This window comes from Anthonomus grandis, chromosome 4 (assembly GCF_022605725.1).
Source record: "Anthonomus grandis grandis chromosome 4, icAntGran1.3, whole genome shotgun sequence".
Lineage (NCBI taxonomy): Eukaryota > Metazoa > Arthropoda > Insecta > Coleoptera > Curculionidae > Anthonomus > Anthonomus grandis.
Window position 1 is genome coordinate 37,121,870 of NC_065549.1, and position 18,925 is coordinate 37,140,794.

At 35.0% G+C, this 18,925-nt stretch overlaps 2 protein-coding genes across 7 annotated transcripts in view; one reads left to right on the top strand and one right to left on the bottom strand.

The window, feature by feature from the left end:
- The window catches only part of LOC126735604 (protein PFC0760c-like), a 92,374-nt gene that overhangs the window by 69,113 nt on the left and 4,336 nt on the right, over positions 1-18,925 (top strand). For all 3 annotated transcript variants that reach the window (XM_050439657.1, XM_050439655.1, XM_050439656.1), the window contains 4 exons: positions 10,206-10,452; positions 16,135-16,375; positions 16,437-16,619; positions 16,706-16,843. In XM_050439657.1, coding sequence (XP_050295614.1) covers positions 10,206-10,452; positions 16,135-16,375; positions 16,437-16,619; positions 16,706-16,843 — 809 coding nt within the window. The remainder of the gene's footprint in view (positions 1-10,205; positions 10,453-16,134; positions 16,376-16,436; positions 16,620-16,705; positions 16,844-18,925) is intronic.
- The window catches only part of LOC126735603 (WD repeat-containing protein 81), a 295,976-nt gene that overhangs the window by 43,279 nt on the left and 233,772 nt on the right, over positions 1-18,925 (bottom strand). Inside the window, exon 33 of one of the 4 annotated variants that reach the window (XM_050439653.1) lies at positions 18,430-18,568. The exons of the other annotated variants lie outside the window; for them this stretch is intronic. Within the exon in view, the coding sequence (XP_050295610.1) occupies positions 18,559-18,568 (10 nt within the window). The 3' untranslated portion in view covers positions 18,430-18,558. Of the gene's footprint in view, positions 1-18,429; positions 18,569-18,925 lie in introns of those variants that run through there. 4 annotated transcript variants of the gene reach the window in all.

Here is an 18,925-nt window from a genome sequence, read left to right on the forward strand (position 1 = left end):
CCCATAAGTGTGATAATTCTAGTGAAGTTTTGAAGTTATATTCTTTACACCTTTTAGGTAGCACTGATGATGGCTATTTGTTAGCCGAAAGCGCTTTGCTAGCAGTGGAGAAAAATATATACACGTTATATAAATCGCTTCTCGCATTTTATTATTGTCTACTATTTATCTACGTGTACACGGTCACTCTTGCAAGAAATAGCTATTTTATCATTCTAGAGGATTTACCAAATATTCTGCGGTTATGAATAAGGAATGAACTCGAATCAGATAACTCGTCTTTATACTCAGATAATAAGATGTTTGATTTGTAGTAAATACAAACAGAAAGCTGAGACCTTATGGGTACTTACCATCTGTACTAAAACTAACAAAAGGTTCTAATAACTAGCTGTATTGTTGTCTAGGTAAATTGGTAAAATATTGAATAACATTATATTTGTTTAATAACATTTGTTCAAAAACATTTACGTATGTAAATGATAAAATGCATTTCATAGAGTTTCATTTAATCAACAAAAAAATAAAATAAAAAAAAGTTAGAGGCAGTTTAAGAGTTAGAGGCAAGCATCCATCAAGACAACAGAGAAAAGAAATAAAGGCGGAAAAAAGAAGGGCAAGAAAACCTATCAAAAACATTTACAAAGTTATAGTTTTCGGTTTATGATACTAATAGTAGGTTTTCGGTATATGATAATTAGTAGTTGGGTATAAGGTACTTGAGGGGAATAAGGCCTAGCTAAGAAAAAAATTGAATAAAGTGAAAGACTGTAATGTTAATATTTAGTTTAATACGCCAAAGTGCTTATAAGGTTATATTAATTTTAACAAACTTAAAAAAAATAATCTCTAAAAAAACTAGAAAAAAAAATAAATATTAAGAAAAATAACGCAAATCGGCCTTATTATCCGATGGAGGTTTAATAAAGCCTATACATAAAAATGGCACAACTCGTTAATTGGGCGAAGTTTAGCAGCCATCGGGACACTCAAAATCATCCATGTCATTGACTGTTAAGCCAACACATTCCTCATGCTACCATTCAAGACATTTGCTGCACTGCCTCATATCGGCCTGCCTGTCTTTCTCACATCCATGGCAATACCATTCGGTACTTAACTTTTCCCTGGAGCTTTCAATATCTTTATTCAATTTGGCACGATTTTTGTTCTCCTCGGTAAAAAGGTCTCTAGTGACAGGAGTTCCTTTGTAGTTTAGAGCTTTTTTTCGATTTTCTTTAGGTTTTTCATTAGTTTTTACTGGTGTGGGCAAAAGCTCATTACAAGAAGTGACTTTTGTTGTTCGTCTCTTTAACTCAGCAAGAGGGATATAGTCATCAGTCGAATCCGAGTCAGAAGAGTAAACATTGGAATAGGAAAATTTGCCAGACTTGTTGGATGCCATTCCAGACGGACCAGGTTGAGGAGATTCAGGTGGACGCCTATTTTCTTTGTTGGTATCATCCAGTGCCGGTACGTCTGAGAGAATTGAAGGAGCAAATGCTGTTTCTGGAATTGCCTCGGGATTTAATGGAAACAGAGCAGTAGCCTTAAAATCGTTTATAATGTTACTATGTGTCATGCATTTAGACCAAACATTTGAAAGTATGATGTTAAAACGTGATTTGGTCAGCTTTTTGTTAGGATTCTGATCCAAGAATAATAATACCTCATTATCCCAATGATGCTCAAATGAACGATATACAGATTTGTCGAGGGGTTGAAGCTCATGTGTTGTATTCGATGGCAAACAGTATATCAAGTGAATCTTCAACATCAACAATTGACAAATCAAGATGACAAGCACCATCAAAAACTAAGCGGCACCTTCCTGGACTTTTGTATCGGGCTAAGTGCTTGAGGAATTCTTTAAAAAGTTCGTTAGTCATGTAGCCTTTACTTGATTTTTCCACTAGAGTTCCTGGTGGCAAATTATCATGTAATTCTGGCTTTAGCCTCTTTCCTTTAAAAATAATCATAGAAGGTATTGGTATTCCAATGGCATTGACACATCCTGCAATTGTCACACTCTCTGCATGTTCTGATTGAAAGTGAACACGTTTTACCCCTTTCTTAGCTAAAACGGTTGGCTGGTGGTGAATAGTCAAGCGGCATCCTTTTTCATCCTCAAAGTCAAGTCTTTCAGGGTGATTAATTATATCAAGATCATCATTCATTTTCCCTATTTTTGAAAAATGATCATCAACTATAAATTTATTAAGTTTTTGAGCCTTATTCATAAACTGGGCTTTTCTTCTAGAAATTACAGGATTTCTCTTCATAAAAGCCTTTAGCCAGTCTTTACCAGCAAGCTTTGAAGTTGTATTAAATTGATGAGCAATTTTATTATCTTCGCAGAATCTGAATACCAATCGATAAAGGATCCGTGGAGTCACAGGTAGACCTATTTCACTAAATCTTATTATTCTTTTAACGAGATCAGCTTCTTGTTCTTTTTTTAAAATAGATTTACGACATAGTCTTTTTATTAGGATTCCATTCTGAACATCATTTCTAATGGTTCTTCTGGGAATATTAAACCTTGCCGCAGCCCCATATGTACTCAGAGTACCGGGTTGAACAGATCGAACTGCTGATATTAAATCCTCCTCGCACCAAGGTGTCCTTTTAGGACGCATGATGTTAAAAATCACTGAAAATAAAACGAGAATAGTTTAGAAGTTTAATAATATGTTAATAAAAACATTATTTTGTCATGAGGATAATTAGGCCTACATGACGAAATATTATGTAAATTTATTTAAATTATGTCGGCTAAATTTAATCTAATAAACTATTGAAATCACAAAATATAAAGTCTAACCAAAATATCTGCAGTTATAAATTAAAAATACAATTATAAATACTAAAAATACTTACGTTTTTGTTCGTTGTATCCTTATAATATCACACGCGGCGACTCGTGGTTACAAGTTGTTGGAACTTACTGACGCCCGAAAGCGAGGAACGCGGGTAGTCCGTTCGAATGTCGTTTTAAATGGACCAATAGGAGACGCGGACCCAACGCAATCGATTTGCGATTAATTTAAAGCGGTTTTTTTGAATGTAGGCTTTATTACCCGACAGGCCTTATTACCTGAAGGTACCTTACACTGTATGTACTACCTTTTCTAATGCACTCATTTTCTATCTGTAATATTAATTTGCCAGTACGGTGCAGTTTGCCTTGTATTTTAAGACTAATCCATATCTGATCCAGTTTACTTAAACCATTACGATGGCTCCCTTTAAAAATCAATTTTAAAGAATTACAACCGTAAAATTCAATACTATCTCCTCTAACATTTTTACGATACTCGCTAATAAGCCTGTATAATACATATTAATATTAAGAGCATTAGTCGCCATTAAGCCATATTTCACACAGCTCGATTACATCAGCGTTTTCTTCGTCAACAGATTTGCAAAATTCAATAAAATTAGAACACAATGATCGCAAAATAGTTTTTTGTAACTTCTATTTATGAAGCTTTGAATTAAAATTGAGGCAATATACAGGGTGATTTGAAATTGAGTACAAAGATTTCAAGGGCGTATTTACCAGCCAAAAATAAGAAGTTTTTTTCATAAAAACGTATGTCCTTACTTGTTTCGTTTTCTAGATACAAAGTGTAAAAGTTTTTAAATAATTTTTTTGTTTGTTATGAAAATCTGTTTTTGTGGGTATCTGTTACTTAGGCTAAGTTAAATATTGAAAAGAAATTAAATGAATCTCAATAATCGATGCGAATTTATTATTTGTTTTAATAGGGCCGGGCACAGATTTTGTTTTGTCCTGAAAACAAAGCTAGATACAAATAAGGCTCAAAAGGCAAGAATGTTACATTATTGACCGCTTAATCCAAATAAAAAAAATAAAATTGTCAAAAAAGCGGTGGCGTACCATAATTTTACTTACAAGTATCAAGTAGGTAGCCCCCTGAAACGCCACTGGAATTAATAAATTTATTTTATTCTTACCAAAGGAAAGCTTTTATGACGACAAATAAGCCTACCAAATTTTATTTAAATCGGTATCTATCTCTGTATCTAGAAAAGGAAGCAAGTTAGGACATACATTTATATGAAAAAAAGTTCTTATTTTTGGCTGGTAAATACGCCCTTGAATTCTTTGCACTCAATTTTGAATCACCCTGTATAATTGAATTGAAATTATTGTTGATTCAAGCATTGGTGATATATTCATAAAATATTCCTCTGCTCATTTATTCAAAAGATAAGAATCTTAAAAACACGACATAAATCTGTTTACTTTCGCATTTTCGCCTAGAACTTCTTTATTATGTGCTGAGTATGTTATTTGTCAATACTTTTAGCACTTGCCCAAAGTATAAATGCATGTTTTTAGAATACGGTTAGAATTAGTAATGATAATAGACTATGTTTCGAACTTCTGTGACCTTTATTTTAAATTTAGCACGGTGTTTCGGTTGGGAAGTATCTTCAATCGTTATCAAGTGTAAACTTACAACAACAATAGTTCTCTACAATCTTATACTCTTATACGAGAGGTGAGCGAAGTCGGGGAATATGTGAAGTGCATTAGATCTTGCATTGTCCCGGTAGTAAGATTATCTAGATGTTTGGCATATTAATACACTGAGCTGGTTAAAGATTCCTTGGTTTTGCGTGATCTAAAATGCTTCTAAGAATCTGCTTTTCTTTTAATATGGCTCCTTACACTCTACCTCTGTCCAATGTCTGTTATAAGCATTGGACCAAGCGTATTCTGCTTTTCCTGATTCGGAAACCTCTCTTGTTCGGGTTCACTTTCGGTGTTCTTATACTCTGTCTACTCTGATTTCCAGTGGTCGCTTTGTCGTCTATATTTCGACCTCTACATTCACGGAGGATTTGGTATACACAGTTCTTGATTTTCAGTTTGCAATTCTGATTTTGTTCGAAGTTTTCTTGATGTACGGAAACGTCATAAATCCTGTAAGATCCTTTAGTTGCTGTGGCTCTTTTCTTATTATTTCTGCTGCTTTCCTAATAGTGGTCTTTATTAGTTTAAATAATAATGAAATAAACTCTAAGTCACAGATCTCAAATTTATTAAACTAAAGTCAAAGGAATATGTAGTAACTAGTCTCCGTCCGATTTTACCAATTTTAACTTAATTTCCACCCTCTCTGCTTCTTTTTTCGCTCTTTTGATTAGTGAATACACAAGTGGATCTGATGATGCCTAGTATGGGCGAAACAAGTGTAATCCTTTGACTTTAATTTAATAAATTTCAGACCTGTGACTTAAAGTTTATGTCATTACTATTTAATGTAAGCCGGTCTCTTTGAGAAAAGATGGAATATTTTTTGGAATTTATTAGTTTGCTTGAATACCTGTTCTGCTGTCAGTCTTCTATTACAAAGGAAGACGAACTCCTTTGTACGAAACTCAACTCAATTCGCCGAACCCCTTTGTAGGGATGTGTCGTTCGTGAATGATTCGGTCAAAATGACCGAATCTTTGCAACGACCCGCGACCCGTTTGTTAACGCTCTGTGACCCTATCGTATCGTTCAAACCACAGATGTAAATAGCTCATCACAGATGTAATACTTAATACTCTGTAATAGCTCCGCACATTCGGAGCTATTTACATCTGTGGTTCAAACGACCTTAAACTAAACTAGACCCCGGCCGCGGCCCGTTCAACGATCGATTATTGTCAGAGAGAGACAGTCGCGGCCGAATCGGGCCGTAGTGCCGGAACTGCCGGAAGCAAAATCGCGGCAAACTACGAACAGGTCGCAGGTGACCGATGACCGATGAGCTGTTGACTTGTGATGTGAGTTATGCTTGCCTGTTTTTATAGTGTTTAGACCCTACAATTTTATTGAAATTTGAACGACCTTATCATTCAAATGAACGAATCTTGGCGAATGGGTCATTTCAATGAATGACCTGGAGATAAACGGGTCATCAAAAAGAACCGGGTCTTCTCATCCCTGCCCTTTAGGCCACTAGCATTAGATCCACTGATAAGCTAGTAAGCTTTGATATTGAGAGTCTTTAGTAAATGCAATATGTTACCTCGCATTGAAACTTTTCCTTTGAAGAGCTCTACCTGATAAATATATTGGGAAAAACTGGATCACTAAATCAAACTTCTTGTCATATGTCCCTGAGGAGCCTCTAATTTCTATTTCCTTGCTTGGGAGCATTTATAGAATCAACGTACATGCTTAAGATAAAAATTTGCGCTGCCGCTCTAACTACATTTTGAATCTTCCGCTAACTGTCAAACGATGTGTGTCACATTGAAGGATGAGATAAGAGAAACAGAGATCGATTTCGTAGGTCAAGAAATGTCCAATAAATGTCGCCTGTTATGTTAAAAAGTATTTATTTCAACATACAGATCGTGTTTTCGTTCGTTACTTATAGGAAACCGCATAGAGGCGAAATTTTGCAACGTCGCGCGTGTACGAGTGCCTGCGACGTGACAGAGCACCGCCCCGGCCGGCCCGAGCCCGAGGACGGGATTAGTAAACATCTGACTTTCGTGGGAGTTGCGTCGTTTGGCCACAAAATGTCCCAAAATATTACGCGAAAATCCGGGCATTTTTAAAATATTTATTCTAATGCGGGTTTTACAGACATGAAACCCGCATAGAATTGTAATCTTAAAATGTTTAATATGCTGTTTTTGCATAATGAAAATTAAAGCGTTATTCTAATAAAAAATAAAATATCAACTCTGATAAAAATATAATAAAAAATCAGAAATAAAACTCTAAATAAATATAAACAAAAATAATAAACAAATAATAATAAATAATAAACAAACTAAACAACATATCATTTTTTAAATAAAAGGCTCAAATAAACCGCCTTCTTTCGCTAAACAAAAACTTAAACTATCGTAAAAGCTATTTCGCACCTCCAAAAGAGTTTTGGGTAAAATGGAATTGGCACCTTCGACAATTTTATTTCGCAACTCCTCTTAATTTATTGGCCTACTAAATTCATGCTTGTAAATGGTCTCGTCCTTATACGGTGACGTCATGATTTGATCGCTCGAATGAGATATCTTAAAGACGCTTACTCGTTAAAATATGGCTTCAATAATTTTGAGTTTCGCGCAAAGTGTTACATGGCGTATAGACAAATGACGTAGATAGGCTGATACTGGAGTTCTGGGCTGGAATTCTAAAATCACGATTCGATCTCGATACGATCACGAATTCGATTGCGACTCAGTCGTGACGAGAAGGGTGATTCTAAATTTCAATCGTCGGATAAACTCCTTATTCGATTTGATTTAGGTTTCTTGGCATATATTTATTATTTTCCCTAATATTTGACAGATGGGAACGTCAAATTGCCTTTTCTATTGATAACTAGAACACTAAGAATTTTCATTTATTTTGTTAATTTTTTTCGCCTTCGTGTTTTTTTTTTAAATATATGCCTATACTATTTTTTTTTAATTAAAAAATTTCGTTTAAAACCACCTCTACCCATTAAGAAATAATAATTGAATTCATGGAAAATCATAAAAACTTGTTGTGTTCATCCACTTTTAGTTATTAAAAATAGTAATTATTAATATGACAACATGGGTGTAATAAATAGGACCTATAACACCAGGGAAATTGGATCTTTCCACAAATGTTAATTTACTAATTTGTCTCTTATCTGTATATATTTGGAAAATTAATGAATCAGTCAGTAAGATGAATGTCAATAAATTCAACAATTTTATGGATCCAACCACTTGCAGTAGTTTCGCTAATTCCAAATTCAAAGTCTTGTCCAATGCTTCTTTGGTAACAATATGTGGCATAAAATCTTAACATACTAAAACCGCCCATTCAATGGTAACTCTACTTCCTCTGCCTCTATTATTATGAGAAGGTTGTGGAAAATAGGGTCGAATTAGATCTATTAGTTGTTGTGTTTAAGAAAGCTTCTTGATATACAAATGAAAACCTGGTATGACTATTGATAAAAAATCAATGAAACAAATACGTTTAAAAAAGGATGTTGACACATTATGCACGTATTAAATAAGGAAGAAGCTATATCGTCTGGTGCATACGATATACCCAAGCGTGTCGTCGACAACTCGTTAAAAACTAGACAATCTGCAAGACACTTACGACTGAAAATTTTATTTAGAATCAGTTATATCGAGTAATTGTGTCGAATCGTAATTTAAGAATCCCAGTACTGACAATGTCCAATAGATGGTCACCTATAGACAAGGAAAAGAAGAAACTAGAAAACAATATTACGGCGGCCATTTCTTTGTGGCAAGTGTCAAAATGGGTTATTTCATTGTATAACATCAAGTAATTATTAATGAAGCAAAGATTTATATAAGAAACATTTAAATATTTTGAGTTTGACGCCAAGTGTCAAACGTCTCATGTCACGGTGCTTTGACAGATGTGATAGAGACAGAGGTAGAAAGTATGCAGAACAAAGCATCACAACTTGATTTTGAGTTTAGATTTGTCATCCTTCTTCCTGTTGTCCCTCCTTCAATCTTTTTGTATCTCGATATACGCAAATATTATTTTTTTCCCATAACTCTATATGCAATAAATATTTTGAATTTCGCGCCAAATGTCAAAAAAAATCAAAATAAGGTTTATTGTTATAAACAAAAATTTGTTGTTAACAAAGCACCTTAAAAATAAGAAAAAAAACAGAATGAAAACAGTAAAAAAATGTATACAGAAAAAGAAGGAAAATCTAAATCTATATATACATACAAAAACATACACTGTAGACTCCCTAAAACATGAGTTGTACAAATCTAAAAGGTTATAGTAGGCCTTTTCTGTCAGATACTTTTTAAGCCTATGTCTAAAGCATTTGAGTGTTGCAAGGTCTCTCATTTTGCATGGCACGTGATTGAATATCTTTATATCTATCGTAAAAAATTGATATCTGAATAAGAGCGGACGTTAGAATAGGTAGTTGCAGATTGCCCCTCTGTCGTGTCACATACCTAGGGTCCTCTGCCATAAATCTATGCCGATTCTTGGACATGATGCTAGCAACTTGCAGTATATATACACACAGGTGACTGTTAAATGTTTTCTCGAGCAAATAGAGGGCGGTAGGAATCCCGAGGTTTTTCCTTGCAAATATACCTGAGGGCTCTCTTTTGCAATACAAAGAACGACGGGATAAGATAATTGATAGCATTCCCCCAAAAACAAATACCGTAAGACGAGACTCGATAAGGGCAAAATATACAGTTCTACCCGTCTCGGTACCAAGCTCGTCAGTTGCGAACCTGACAGCAAAACACCAAGAAATCTGCTGCTAAATTGTACAGCAACTTGATTACCGCCAATGGACACATCTCTAAGTTTACCTCTAATATATCAAACTTCTTCTTGTCGTATGACTCCGAAGATCCCCTAATTTCTATTTCCTTGCCAGGGAGCGTTTGAAGCATCAATATACAAGGCTTGGGAGTCTTAAAACTGTTGGGACAGAAATCTTAAAACATGTGATATATTGCCCTTAACTTATTTCAACGAAATGTTTTTCCAATTCTTGATTTTTTAACCTTATAATCCAAAATATTAATTATCTTAGAATTAACTATATCAATTTATTTTTATTTGCCACCTATAACACTTTTTTTTGTTTTATGCCAGATAAATTTAATAGCTTAATACGGTCCTGAATTGTTTAATGCTAATAGATTTGAACTATTTGCTAAAGACATACGAGTACTTATTTCATAAACAAATATAGAGTTTGTAATAATTATTAATACTATTTTTCATTTGCATAACAAACACCGAATAAGTTTAGTTTTTTGCATACAAACACGTTTTCGAAACAGTTTTTTGATCTATTGCAAATACCTGATATGAAAATAAATAATCACAATAACTATAATTTTATTATTCGATATCTAAGATACATGGATCTTTTGTTAATAAGTCACCTCTTGATATGAAGCGTTTTAGCATAGTTGCTGTCAACGATAATTTATTTTATGGTTTCTTGTTCCTTTGAGCGGCACCTTTGACAAATAAACCGCACAATAGAATATTGGTGCAGGCAACTATAATTTAAGTAATACAAATATTGTCAGTTATCAAATGTATTCAATTTAACTTAATGAGCAACACAACATGTAAAAGGTTGGGCCATTAAATTATTATTCAATATACAAAACTTATTTACTAAAAGTAATATTTTTAAAACTAGGAGCAATAAAGGGAAGTCCCAAAATGCCACCAATCTACATCTCAAAGTACAACAGATTCGTGGATGCGGTATTAAACAGGATCAATAGAATGATAGGGAAAAACTATGATCCAGTAAGAGTGAAATTGCTCAGTGAGATGCAGCAAAAAAATTTGAAAAACAATTCGGGAAAAGGCAAAAAGAACATGGCAGCGAAAAAAGATGGAACCAAGAAGAGCAACAAGATGGGAGAACTGAATCTGGCAAGGTAATTATAACTTATATATATTAAATGGACAATAATACACACATTAAAATGGGATTATTTAGGGGACGAAGAAAAAAAACCGTTTTATTTTTAGATTATTTCAAGATAAATTATGTTTATTATCTGTAGGACATTTCTTGGAACAAACCTTATCACATTCATCATAATAAATTGTTTTTATTGATATTACATAAAAAAATTAAATTCTTCCAGGCGTATTTGGTAAACTAAAAGATTTATTCAGTACAATTTTTGGTGAGAATTTGTTGTAGAAACATTTTGGTAATTTTTTTATGAGACTCTATGGTCACGCGGCCTCAGCACATAAAACTTAAATCAATGGTCGTGTGCAACAAATGTTGCGTCTTACTTCCACCTGCCTGAGCCTATCATTTCGTGAAGCAGAGTCGTACGAAGCAACCGTATTAGGCATCCTTTTTCCTCCGAATGCACAAGTTCGGAATAAAACTTTATAAGCTGTGGGTGGAAAAGAGATATACTTACAGTATGTTGATTTATTGTGGGCAATATCGGGTAGAGGGCATTCCATCTTTATCACAAAAAGTAGTACTCACTCTTGGAAATGACTTACTTGACAAAGGACGTATTATTTTTACAGATAATCATTATACAAGTGTGGTTTTGGCACATGCTCTACTTGCCAACACTCACTTAGTTGGCACTCTTCGATCAAATCGAAAAATGAATCCTAAGCAAATTGTTAACAAAAAGCTCAGAAAAGGAGAAACCAAGGCAGCTGAAAGCACCTCAGGTGTAATTGTCCAAAAGTGGAAGAACAAAAGAGATGTACTTACCTTATCCACAAAACACACTGATGAGTTAGTAACCATAAGAAAGAATTCCGAAAATCTGCTGCGATTGTTAACTACAACAAACGTAGAGCCTACATTGATCTTTCGGATCAAATGAAGTCTTACACCACTTCATTTGATCCGAAAATCCGAGGCAGAGGGGTGAAATGGTGGTGCAAGCTTGCTATTGAGCTTCTTATTGGCAATGCTTTGGTAAATGCATATATATTTTGCATTAAGAAGGTAGCGAATGAAAAACTGTCCATCACAAAGTTCAAGCAGGAGATCGTAAACAGTCTCTTAGGTCTTAATATTGAGCAACCTAGGCAAAATATTGCTTTGGAAGAGCGTCAACCTTAGAACATTGAATGCCTTTCAACTTTCTAAGGCGTCAATATTCCTTCGAAGATGTTGGAAACAGACGTCGATGCGTTATTTGTTATCAATAGCTTTAAAAAGAATCTGGATGCTTTTTTCGGGTACATAACTGTACCAAATAATTTTTAAATGTTTAAAATTGGATGTTGTTCGTTTATTTTTTAGCTTTCTTTACATTTTCAGTTTATTTTCTATACATTTTGATTTTATGAATGACTCATTTTTGAAACCCATAAGATCCACTTTCAACTCTTAAATTCAAAAACCAAAACTAGTGTCAGACAGTTACAGCCGCGCTCTTTAAGTTCCATATAACTTATATAGGACTGAGACGCCATGAGATGATGAGACGTCAGCATCCTTTTTTAAGCGTATTTGTTTCATTGATTGCTTACCAATAGTCCTTCCGTTTTCATCAGTAAATCAAGAAGCATTCTTAAACACAACAACTAATAGATCTAATTCGACTTTATTTTCCACAACCTTCTGTTAATAATAGAGGCAGAGGAAGTAGAGTTACCATTGAATGTGCAGTTTTAGTATGTCAAGATTTTATGCCACAGATTTTTACCAAAGAAGCATTGGACAAGATTTTAAATTTGGAATTAACGAAACTATTGTCACGACTGAGTCGCGATCGAATTCGAACTCGTGATTGTATCGAGATTGAGTCGTGATTTTGGAATCCCAGTCCAGGTCTATTAGAGCCCTGCCACTCCTCTCTACCTGCCATATAGGCCACGAACACTGTCTATGTTTTTTTATTCATTTGAATCTGATGGAAACCTGATGCAAGTACTAGTATTTATCTAACTTGTCAAACAAATCAAAAATATTCTTTTCTTCTACTTCTTCTATGGTGGCTTATCTGGTCCGGATATTGATTGATATATATATATATAAGTTTATCATAGTTTTAGTGTCGGCTCTCCGCAACAGCTGCATTATCGAAGATTTTTCACCCACGAGATACAACGGCATCCCGGTCCCCTCTTGCCAAATACTTTGCCTTGCATGGCGAGTTAAAGAATTCGATATTTTTCTTCATTGCGCATTACATGACCAAGTTATGTTATGTGGCTTCTGTCTCTTTTCTCATGCCCCGGAAGACTTCGATGTCGGTGACATGTTCCATCCAAGATATCTTCAATATTCTCCTGTAAATTCACATCTCGAAAGATTTGTTCTTTTTTTCAAAAGCCTACGTCAAGCACCACGCCTCAACTCCATATAGCAGCGCTAGGAGAACGTAGCATCTCAATATCCGAATGTTAGTGTCTAAACTCAAATCACCGAAGCACAGTAAGGGTATCATCGAGGTAAATGTGAACTGTGCAATTTCGATTCGGAACCTAATCTCCTCAGTGTGATTCCATTAAGAGTTAACGATGGAGATACACGAATATATTGACTCTCCTGATGTCCTTACTCCCTGCCAGTAGCGGCCCTGGATCCAAATTGGGGCACCTGATCGTCATGCATTTGGTTTTTCTGACTTAAGTTTTCCTGTTCTAGGCCGTACTTCTCTCTCGCATTTCTCACACGATCTAGTAATAACTATAGGTCTCCTAGGCTGGTTGCCAGCAGCACAGTGTCATCCCTGTAGCAGAGGTTGTTGATAGATTTTCCGTTTATTTGGGTTTCCAGTTCTAAGCTCGTTAGGACTTAGAAGCGAATATTTCTTCAGAGTATATGTTGAAGAGAATCGGTAAAAGGAAACACAGCCCTGCCTCACTCCTCGCATGATCTTCACCTGGTCGGTCAGTTGATCTTCGACTTTGATTTGCGCACGCTGGTTAATTCGTCTACACCTATTTTTTTCAGGGCGGTAATCAACTTCCGATAATAATAACGGTCAAACGCTTTACAGTAGTCGAGGAAACAAATGCAGATGTTAAAGCTGACCTCACGGCATCTCTGGATCAGAACTTCCAGAGTGAAAAGGGCTTTACATGTACCTAGGAAATTGCGGAGTTTTCTTCGCATTTTTTATAATCCTAGCGTGTATAATTTTCAGGAAGATCATAAGTGCATGACTTATAAGGCTGATAGTTCGAAATTCTCGCACGTCTTCGCAGATGGTTTCTTCAGTAGCCCTACAAACGTTGATAGCAGCCAGTCCTCTGGAATATGATCCGAATTTTAGATGGCATTGAACAGCTCAGATAGCTCTTTGGTGCACTCTTCCAGCGCCTTCATAATTTCAGCTGGTATTTCATTCGGACCTGTGGCTTTACCATTCTTATGGTACTCTAGATCTATTCTTATCTATTTTTTACTGCTAAAATGTTGGGCAAGGAATATTTCTCATCAATAGTCTTTTCGTTTAATTTCCTAAGATGCCAAAATAGTGCAGATTAAATTAGAGGCTCTAAAATACAAAATCCAAATTTCGATTTCCAAAAATACAGCCTCACTTTTATTTGTTATGGCATGACGTTTCATTTCGGATTTAAGACTTCTTCAGATGGCTAGGATACAAACACTCAAACAACGTAACAGTTACATAATTACAGAACTTAAAACGTTTGACAACAAACATAAAGTCGACCAGACATGGTCCAATGGTCCAGTATAGGTCTGATTAAATATTTTTCTATATAGGCACTTCCTCTTTGTAAATAAATCAATATCTATAAGACTTGATGAATACAGGAACTTCATCAGTTATTTGATATTTCATTTAATTTATAGACATCAAAGGAGTGTGTTTTCTTAATACAATATACCTGAAAAATCTTAATTAAATTCTATATGGTTAACGATCCGATTTTAGCATGGCCAGTCTCGCCGGTGTACCACGAACAGGGTAGATATTCGTGGTTTACCAAGGTATGATAAGTAGATCCAGTGAAAGTCCGTCTGTAGGTGACATTCTTGATATCTGCATAATAGTACAGGATTTTGGAATTCAGTTTGGTACATATTATTAGTAAATATTAGTAAATTAATATTATTAGTAAATTAATCACAGATTGAAAAAGCAAACCCATGAATGGCCGACTCTATGCAAGTCTGCATCAAGACGAGCCGATACTATGGCTAGAAATACTTACCTTAGTGTAGAAGACTTATTCCCCGAAGCAGAAGGTGCTCGTCTAACAATTTAGGCAGTGCCTACCGGACAATATAAAAATATATTGTGAAGCAGCAAGTCTCAAATATAACACTTGGCAGTGCTGAAGCATACGGGTATCAGTTCGGAATCTACAGCAGCTTACAAACACTATCCCCGATCTATCTGCGAAAATTTAGATTTTAAGATCTAGTGGAATATAACATTTTTACAGATAGAACACCAGAAAACAACAGATTAGATATGATCATAGTAGAGAAAGAAAAACGAAGAGCTACAAGCATAGATTTTTCCGCACCACAATAATATTACGCGAGCCTACCGAGAGAAAATAACTAAATATCAAGATCTAGCACATGAAATTAAACAACTGTGGAATATGACCGAGGTCAAGATCAAACCATGATGAGTAGATCCAGTGAAAGGCTTCCTGCAAGTGACATTCTTGATATCTGCATGATAGTATCAGAAGAGTTTGGAATCCAGTTTGATACATAGAAATAACACTATTCTAGAGAACTTCTGCATACCTCCCAGGTAGTGTGCCAAAGTTAAAGCTCCTCCTGCTCCTTGCCAAGCTCCTTATGAAAAGTTGGAGGTCTGCTTTTTTGGATTAATCGAGAGGCACCAGATCCAGTCTACTATATGTAGGCCCATCATCCCTGCATTGTGGGGGCGTCGCCTTTTCTGGGCAAGTCGTCAGTATACAGACCTTTCCTGTTTAGACCATTGATTGCACCATAGACTAGTATAGTTTCTAAAAAATATAGATAACATTTTGCAGATACCACTAAGAGTTGAATTAGGTTGGAGACAGTACTCTTTCCTGTGGGCAATTCTGATACCCTATCATTTTAAAAATCTTACTTCTATTCATCTGACCAGATGAAGCCATATCTGTCGAGTGCACGGCAGATCACTGAAAATGGTGAAAATGGAATGTTGTCAAACGCTAAATGATAAACCTTTCCATTTACCCTTCATTACGAAATGGTGTAGGGTCATGTCCGATGATTTTTGTCAATCAGCCTATCCATTATCTTCATAGGACAACTGACAAAGCTGATTGGTCGGTCAGATTTGAGGTCCGTGTCTTTTTTAAGTAGTGATATACCAACGCAATAACATGCAAACGAAAATCATAAGCAAAACCTTAAATTAAAGAGGGAATGACAATGCTTTACTGATTCCTCACTTGAGAGAAGAAATGCAATTCCCCACACGACCTTCTTTTATCTTCATTTGTCATTTCAAATTAATATATTGTTTTCCGCACCCAAAACTTAAAGGAGTTGGGCGCGGATATAGACTGCTCAATTTAAAATGTGTTACATTTTAGTTTTGATATTCTTTTTTACTTTATTCTGGATATTATTAGACGTTTTAATAAACTCAAGAAATATTTATAATTTTTAGGTCCGACAACACAAAATACCAGATCATTTCCGATTCAACGTCCAGTCCAACAACGTCAGAACACATAGAACCGGAGTTTGTTCTTATTTCAAAAGCTAGTAATAAAGAGGAATCTTCTAATTCTGTTAAGGATACAAGTGAAATTCGGGCGACACCTACTAGACAAACTAATAAAAAGAAAGGAGCTACTAACAATAAACCAAAGGGAGGAAGCAAAACTAAAGTGACCAAAGGAAATAAGGTAAACTAATTTTCTCTTATTGAGATTTTTGATAATTTCTTCTACTTTTTTTTTTTAATAGAAACCTGGTAATACTACCAAACAGTCTGCATCAACAAAGAAACCACCAAAAGCTAGAGCCACACTATTTGGGCTTAGTAGTCTTAAAAGAGATGGAGATGTAACTGTAAATATGATGTCTGACCATACGAATGTAAAAACCAATTTTGTTTTGGGACCTTTGACTTTAAGAGTGGAGAGAGAAGTGAGTACAGAAAGCTAACGTTGCATATTAGACATTTTCTTTTTTTTCTCAATTCGCCTTTTATAAATATTACAATAATTTTACAGGTAGGAAGAAAAAGTGGTAAAAGAGAATTAAGAAGTGCCACAGCAACAACAGCTGAAATGTACGGTAGACTGAACCTTAAACTGGTTGATGGTGGTGTTGCAACACTTCATTCCATAAAGGTTTTACAGCCTAAGCAAGTAAGTATTACATCATTATAAAGAATAACGATATTTAAATCATTTATTTATATAATAAAACTTGATTCCCTTTGAGTGAATAGAGCATTTTATGTTTTATAGCCTGCAGCGGAATAATTTATGTAAGGTTGTATGTTTAGAAATGTATAATATACCGACTGTCTAAAGAAAAACAAAACAGAAACATTTTTGAGAAAAAACTAACAACAATTTTTTTTGGGGACATTCAATAAAAAGTGTTCTATAACCCCCTATGAAGAGCTGAAATAATTTTTAAAATTTTCAACGGGAATACAGCTCTTGTGACTAAATTTGCATCATTCAGCTCTCCTCAACTGCTGGACATAAGCCTCCCCCATTTCTACCCATTCGTTTCTGAGCTTATTGGATTCAGTTGCCTGCACACTTTAGATCGTCCGTCCAATGTTTGGAGGTCTTCCCTTGCTTCTTTTATCTCCTGTCCGTCATTCACTTGAGTTTTCGAATTTGGATAACAGCATCTCTAACGACGGTTTTTCTTGGTTAATCTTCACTTCTCATATGATCCCGCAATGATATCCCAAGCATGGATCTTTCCATCTTGCGCTGTGTTATCATAAGTTTCTTAGCACTTGCTGCGTTTAGTGTTAAGGTGTCAGCTCCATAGGTCATCACCGGCAACAACACATTGACCAATATAGGCTACCCAAGATAGTGTAACTTTTCTTTTCATTTCGCACGTTTTGTTGTCTTTTGAGATTTGGATTTTATGACCAAGACAATGTTTAAAAATTTGCTAATTTTTTGATATATTTTATTTTTGAGATATTCATTTTTGGACCTATGTCAAAACATGTCTTTTGAAGTTTTTGTAGCATATCTTTAATCTTAATGTTAAGCTTTAAAGACCTCCTATGTTAGGTCCTATAAATCTGCGTATTAAGAATCTTGAGACTAAGTACAACTAGCTAATTTGTGTGGGCTAAACTTTTGTTTTATAATGTTCCCATAAAAAAATCAAGAGTTCCAGAGGAAATCTGGCGATCTAGATGGCCATTAAATCAACGAACTTCTTCAGCATAATGGAGAGATGCTCCATCTGAAAAAATGGCTTGATCTTTGTCGTAATGTATGGAAAATCAAATGAATTTTTAATAACTTTATTGGACCAGACCCTGCATTGGGGATGCTAAAAAGTACCACATATAAATAAATAGGACATATAAAGAAATACCTAAATAGCATTAGTGTGTTTAACGGATATCTGACATAGTATCCAGACATTTTGCGACATATGCTGTATAAATAAGAATTTTGCTTACATCTCGCTACTTATTCAGAATATTCGCTTAGTTTCGATTGAAACCTGAGATCGCACAACGCTTCTCTTACAAACGGAGTGCACCATACCTATTATAATTTATTGTATCATATTCTACATTCCGGTTATGATTCGCAGCCTCAAGAATTGGATGTATATTGTATTATAAACATATTTCGAATTTATTCATCTCACTGAAGAAAAATTCATGAATTTACTTTCTTGACTTACCCCTAATTGTAGCACGAACCAACCGTGGGACCGTGGGATGCCATGTGTAGGATCGTAGGATACCAGCTATTTTTTCATGAATAAATTTATTGTAAATCCTCATTCATCGAATATGGATGCCTGTGATATTTCTGCCGTACTGACTTTCTCAGAAGCATCCCGGTTTTAAGGCCACAAATCATTTTCAGCAATATCTAGAAATAATTGAATTTTAAAAATTTTCTTGCTCTGTTTTCGTTTAATAGCCACAACATTTATCGCGCATATTCCGTTTAGAATAACCTCCCTGTTTCATGCTGGACGGTTCAGACTGCATCGTGTATTCCTTCCTAACATTTAATCCAAGTTGGATAATTTTTCTCAATAAACAAACTTATTTTATTACAGTAAGTTGTATATAAGACAATAAGGATCATACACTTTGGCAGCTGTTCAAATTCTTGCCAAGAAGTATTAAATACATAAAGATAAATTACCATTTTGGATACCTAGATAATATGTTTTCCAGATGTACACATTTTCAGCCTACTTTACTTGGCCTCCAAAACAAG